This window comes from Telopea speciosissima, chromosome 3 (assembly GCF_018873765.1).
Source record: "Telopea speciosissima isolate NSW1024214 ecotype Mountain lineage chromosome 3, Tspe_v1, whole genome shotgun sequence".
In the NCBI taxonomy this organism is placed as follows: Eukaryota; Viridiplantae; Streptophyta; class Magnoliopsida; order Proteales; family Proteaceae; genus Telopea; species Telopea speciosissima.
The window spans coordinates 17554049-17561068 of NC_057918.1; the positions used below are offsets into that span (position 1 = coordinate 17554049).

Consider the following 7020-nt stretch of genomic DNA (forward strand, 5'->3'; position numbering starts at 1 on the left):
CAAATTCTAATCGTGCACGTGTGCCGGGGACCTCTTCAAGTATAACCATCTATTTTTTATTTTTGAAAAGTATATTATCATTGGTTTCATAAATTGACACTACACAAATGATTAATCCGGTCTACCCATTAACTGTAGGCAATAGGAAGAAAAGAGGGATTTCAAGAGCCCTCAAAACAAAAGCAATGAAGCCCGGAGAGAAGAGGGTAGTGGAAGCAAATAAATTTAAGCAATTAGTTGGCAAAAACCGCAAAGAATACGTTACGTACTTGGGTGTATTAGTTCGTTCTCTCAAAGATTTGCCAGTCAACTACCCTGACTGGAGATATGTGCCTAAACATCACAAAGATGGGATTTGGTTAAAACTTCTGGTACGGTGATAGCCCCCATAATTAAGCTAGGGATCGATGAATCTCCAAATCACATTATAAATGTATTGTTTTTAATGCCTACATTAATATCTTGTAGGAAAAATATACAATACCGGAAGATGAAATTATAAAGAAAAATGTGTATCACCAAATGGGGACAATGTGGCGGGACTACAAACTCAAATTGAAAGGAGCAAACATTGAAAAAATTAATAGGGCAATTTAGATGATGCCATAGCCCATTGTGATCATCGGGTTCCACCAGAACAGTGGGTGGAACTTATTTGTATTTGGCAGTCAGAGAAAAAACAGGTAATAATACTATTCCTAAAATGCATGGATAAGTTAGATTTTTGACCTGACACTTTCCAATATATATGGCAGGAAATTAGTATGCAAAATAAAAGAAACAGAGAAGCTCAGATTATGAGCCATACTGCTGGGAGGAAGGCTTTTCCTCAAATATATGAAGATATTGAGGTACATTTTTTGAACTAGTAAATAAATATATATATATGGTACTTGTGAAATCTATCTGGTTTTTTGTTCTAACACTTATACGTACGTACGTAGTTGTTTGTTCAGAAAAGTGTGAACCCTGGAGGTGAGCGGCCTTCAAGGTATGATATGTTTTTTCTCACCCACAGGAGGAATAATGGAGAAGCTGTAGATCTTCCATCAGAGGAAAAGATGGTAATTATATTATTTATGTCGATCGTATGTATTGGTTACCGCTACTATAAAAACTTGTTTTTAAGTTTTTTTCTAACTTGATTGGTTTACATTGAATAGGCACTACTTGAGGCTGAGATGGCTCAGGTGCCACAAGAGTTGAGAAACGACAGTGAAACAGTTGATGAAATCTTAAGGAAAGTGTTTGGTGGGGAAGGTCATGGCCGAGTGCGTTGTTTAGGGCTAGGCGTAAGCCCAAAACAAACAAATTTGTCTTACAGAATCGAATGTTAAGGCCAAAAAACAACTGAAAGAGTGTAAAGAAAGGATGCGTGAGGAGGTTTGGGAAGAAGTTTTGCCAACAGTTTGCGGAACGAGAAAGTACCATATGTGGGCCCAAAAGTTTGCAGAGCTAGAGATGCAGAGGAAAGATCGATGATACAATCTTATTTATCCATGTGATTGTGAATGGAGAAGATAAGTCTTGAATTCTCTAAATTATCTGTTGTGAGATGAGATAGGTTTCCTCACTTATGCGAAACGTCCGGTTTAGGTGAGAAACAAACACCAAAAGATCGATGATCTCCAAGAGCCATGCATGCTTGATTGTATCTATATTTTATGGTTCCAACTGTTGGAGAAACAGACATTTTGGTTAGCGTAAAAAAACTTCTTACTAGACAATGTGCACCAAAAGATTTTTATTAACAATTCAAATATTTGTGACATGCATGGCAATTTAGTGGGACCTAAATTGTGGATATGTACGTAGACCCCAAATGGTTTGAAAATCCAGGATCATATATAGGAGGGTGCCTAACAATACTTATACATATAAAAGGTACGTACTGGTGTAAATGACCATTAATATATCAAGGACATGTAATTGAATTTAAGTTTGAAGTTTGACATTTAATCAATCCAAATCATATCATTCCGCTAGCTAGTTAATATTAAAAGATCAGAATTATCACATCACCCTCCCACATAACATAAACAAGATGTAGCATTCATGGAGGACAATGCACCTCTTTGTGGGATAAGCCATATATATAAGCCACCGATTCCAAGAAGCGTCACACCATAGTTACCCAATCCACACGAACAATCTCACTCACAAGAACGAACTTCCGTTCCTTCATCACAGATTCTTCCACGAAGCGTTACACCATAATTACCCAATTCAGAAGGTACCTCCTAATATATATATATATATATAGTTGCCAAATTAGTGAGGCATCCATCCATCCTATCTTATCTTGTTTTGTCACGCTGCTTCAATTGACTAATCAATCAAGTATATCGTTGTCCAATATTGAATCCTTTAAACTAAAATGCTCTACACGGCAGGGTATAAAAGAATAGAATCTGAATCTGGATTGATCCCAGTCAATCGGATCAGAATCAATCAAGAATCGGAACCAAGTAACCAACCCATATATGCCCTAACAATAGAAATCCAATACAGATTTACTGATCCAGATTGACCATAGTTGGGATCGGCTTTGGTTGATTCCAATCCAAATCGGGCACAAACATTTTTGTGCACAGTCTTGTCCCCCTCGTGCAATAAGGGGTCTAACCCAAATCCCCTTATTTTGACACTTCGTAACCCATTCCCTCTCATGTGCCCCGCATAACATTCTTTCCCCTTATTATTACATCAGAAGACAAAATATTTTGGCCAGGCCTAAAACATTTAATTCAAATAATTCATGGGCCGACCATTCAATTAAGGGGAAAAAAAAGACAACTAATTCGACATGGATGGATTTGTAATGTCAAACTCAGCCTTAATTTTCCCAACTTTGTATCTATCCTATGAACCACGCAAAAAAAGTGTGGCTAAGGTTTTTGCAAGGCACCAACCTTCCTCCTTTATATGGGGCTTAGTACATTGCAAACCAACATAAAATAAAAGCAGTTGCTGGGAGTCCATTCCTCTTTCACCAAAAAAACAAAAAAAAATCTTTCAGGTAGAGCTGCAGACCATGTTCTTCAAGGTCATGGTGTTGTCTCTTCTGCTCAGGAGAGTTGAATCATCACAACAAGAAGATCTTAGTTTCACCTACAATGGATTTCGAGAAGCTAACATCAGTTTGGATGGCTTAGCCCAGATCACACACAATGGCCTCCTAATGCTAACAAATGGAACCAAACTACAGAAGAGTCACACCTTCTACCCCCATCCACTTCACTTCAAGAATCTTTCCACTGGTAATGTCTTCTCCTTCTCCACTACATTTGTATTTGCCATGGTCTCTGAGTATCCCACAATAGGAGGTCCTGGAATAGCCTTTGTTATCACTCCCTCAATGAAGTTCCCAGGAGCTGAGGCAGGCCATTATATGGGTCTCTTTAACGCGACCAACCTTGGGAATTCATCTAACCATGTCATTGCAGTCGAGCTTGATAGCCTCCTAAATTTGGATTTCAAAGACATAGATGACAACCATGTTGGTATTGATATCAATGAGTTGACATCTATTAAATCTTCTCCAACATCTTTTTTTAGTGATCAAGACCACCAGCACCATAACCTGACCCTCATCAGTGGACAACCCATGCAACTTTGGGTGGAATATAATGGTCCACAGAAGCAACTTAATGTGACAATAGCTCCATTTAATGTCCCTAAACCCTTTATCCCACTTCTGTCTTTGAACCTTGATCTTGCTCGGATCATCATAGATCCCATGTTTGTGGGTTTCTCGTCAGCTACTGCTAATGTTCAAGTAAACCAGTATGTGTTAGGATGGAGCTTTAGGATGAATGGGGAAGCAGGAGAATTAGATCTCTCTCGACTTCCAAAACTTCCTAGAAGAGGACCCAAAAAGAAAACTAAAATTGTAACCATTGGCATTCCTGTTGTGTCCTGTGCTGTTTTAGTTGTAGCCATAATCTTAGTACTCATCTTATTTATAATGAGAAGGAAGAAAAAGTTTGCAGAAGTGTTGGAAGAATGGGAACTCAATTATGGACCTCACAGGTTCAAATATAAAGATCTCTACATTGCCACCAAGGGGTTTAAGGACAATGAGCTTCTTGGAGTGGGTGGCTTTGGTAGGGTCTATCGAGGTGTATTACCTACCTCCAAACAAGAAGTCGCAGTGAAGAGAATCTCCCATGATTCAAAACAAGGGGAAAGGGAATTCATTGCTGAGATTGTCAGCATTGGTAAATTGCGGCACCGGAACATAGTAACACTCTTGGGCTATTGTCGACGTAAGGGAGAGCTCCTTCTAGTGTATGATTTCATGCCTAATGGAAGTCTAAACAAGCTCCTCTACGATCAATCTGATAAGACAGAGTCAGTAGTACTGAGTTGGACTCAAAGATTTCAAATCATCAAAAATGTTGCATCTGCTCTGTTATATCTTCATGAAGAATGGGAACAGGTTGTGATTCACAGAGATGTGAAGTCCAGTAATGTTTTATTAGACAAGGAAATGAATGGAAGATTAGGAGATTTTGGGCTTGCAAGATTGTATGATCATGGAACTGATCCACAAACCACTCATGTAGTGGGAACACTTGGTTATCTTGCACCAGAATTTTCAAGAATTGGGAAAGCAAACCCAAGCACAGATGTGTTTGCATTTGGGGCTTTTATGCTTGAAGTTGCTTGTGGTAGGAGGCCTATACAGATAAGAGCATCAGAAGAGCGTATGGTGTTAATGGATTGGGTATTGTCATGTTGGAGTAAAGGGCTAATTCTTGAGACTGTGGATCCCAAGCTGGGAACAGAGTATAAAGTTGAGGAAATGGAAATGGTGTTAAAGCTTGGATTGCTCTGTTCTCATTCTATTCCAGTGGCAAGGCCACCAATGCGACAAGTGTTGCGGTATTTGGAGGGAGAGGTTCCTATACCAGAGTTGTCTTCACTTGGCCTGACTACAAACATTGGTGGCCAAATATTTGTGCCTTCTGAAGGTTCTAGTGATGTCTCTGTGTGGAATATTAATCCTTCTTACATGGGGAGTGAAATGACTTTATCATCATCTGTTGCAGAATCCATACTCTCTGGAGGCCGTTGACAAGCAAATTAAACCCTACAAGTAGTTCAGCCATATATATATAGGTTTTAAGTTCTTCAATAAGTTCTCTTTTGTTTGTTTAATTAGAGGACACCGTGAATTAAGTTGTATTGCTTAATTAAACAAAATGACATATATATTACTTTGATTCCTAAGGTAGTATTCGAGATTATCATCATATCAGTCTATGCAACTTTGTGTCTAAAATTATCGCATGAATGATTCATTATTGCAAAAACTGATCTCAAGCCTCTTTTGTAAACCCATCAACGGCTAAGGCTTGAATTGTCTAGCTACAGCATGTCGTAGCATAAAGCTGAGAAGTTGAATGGAAAAAACAAGCTTCCTTCAGCAAGTCCATCAAGAGAATAATATATCGGACCTCAACTGAGCACATAACACATCGTCATCCATCTGAAATTTGGGTTCTATCAAACCCGACCAATACGTAGCTAATAATTTAACAAGAAGATCGACCAAGAGAATGTCTAGTTCTAGCTAGTAACAGAAGAAAGAAGACCCCTGCGGTTAAGGTCGATTAGATGGCAGAATGCAAGAAGATTAGATGTTTTTTAAAAGTTCGAATTCGGTTAAGCTTTGAAAAGATTCGCGTAGAGTTAGAAAAGTTTGATTTTTGTGGCTTTAAAAGTTCGGTTATGCTATTCAAAAGTTCGTCTAAGATTATAAAATCTGTTTGAAAAATTCGTCTATGGTTTAAAATTTCGTAAGAAAAGTTCGTGCATGATTTAAAAGTTCGGCAATAGCCTTTGAAAGATAGGCTTAGGGTTTGAAAAGTTTCGGTAAGCTATGAAAAGAGGGATCTTTATCCTCTCAATTTGCCTTCATCTTCCCCAAATCATTTAGGGTTTGAAACTGAAAATCAAACCCTAAACCCCCCCTTTTTTTTTTTTTTAAAGGATTCTAAGATAAAGCGTTCCTCAAATACCCAAGGAGTTTCACATCATCAAAACTTCAAATGTTCATATCAATAAACTCCTGCAAATCAACTTCAGTATCTTCCCCAATTCATCCTCCTTAAGAGGGTGCCAATTAGCCCCCCCCTTCATCGCAGCCAAACCCAGCTCTCAACCCATGAAATCTTTCCATGCATCACGGTTGGAATCTATTTTCTTGAACATGAGATGAGAAATTTGGGATTGAAATTGACCGATTTTGAATTGGAATCGATTGACTTACCCCAATTTTGGTCAGTGCATATTCCATTGTGACCAAGTGATCACGGATTCGAGTCCCCAGACTTCTCAACACCATGGTTCAAGGAATCGGTATCTGATCAAAACGTATCGATATCGATTCATGACCAATATGATGATACTAATCTATGGGAATTGAGCAATGGTAAAAATATAAATGAAATAATCGACTTACATCAAAGAAATTTACCATCCAATACAATACAGGCCAATCTAGATCGCGAGTTGCGGACAATACTTAGATTTTCAGGAGTTTGCCAATATGAACATTCAGATTTGATGAGGAATTAAAAGCAGCTTGAATATGCAGGAGAGAGTGTTGAAACGAAAAAAATAAATAAACAAAGCACAACAAGAGAAATTGAACACAATATAGAACTTCCATATATAGAGAGAGGAAAAAACCTTCATGACCTAAAAATACAAGTTACAATCAAGAGAGAGAGAGACAGGGTGGAGAGGAAAGAAGCAAAACAAGCATGAAAACAGCAACTAACTAACTAACAAACTTTATATCATAAAATCCCCATTGTACCTAAAATGAACATGACTTTTTGAGCAGTACGTACCCTTGTGTACTTGAGAAATGGCCTAATTAAAGATCCTGTTGTTGTTGCCTTCGAAAGGGGAAGGCAGCTGGGACCATAGTTGGGGTGTTCAACTTCTTCATGTAGTACGTTTTGATAAGATAAACACAGTTGAAGATAATGGTTACCAAAACTCTTG

General features: G+C 38.2%; 1 protein-coding gene across 1 annotated transcript; it reads left to right on the plus strand.

Annotated features, from left to right (window-relative positions):
• Positions 1 to 3008: 3008 nt before the first annotated feature.
• LOC122656326 (L-type lectin-domain containing receptor kinase IV.1-like) lies at positions 3009 to 5108 on the plus strand. The gene has a single exon (XM_043850805.1). The coding sequence runs from the start codon at positions 3035 to 3037 to the stop codon at positions 5078 to 5080; it is 2046 nt and encodes a 681-aa protein (XP_043706740.1). The 5' UTR covers positions 3009 to 3034; the 3' UTR covers positions 5081 to 5108.
• Positions 5109 to 7020: the final 1912 nt, after the last annotated feature.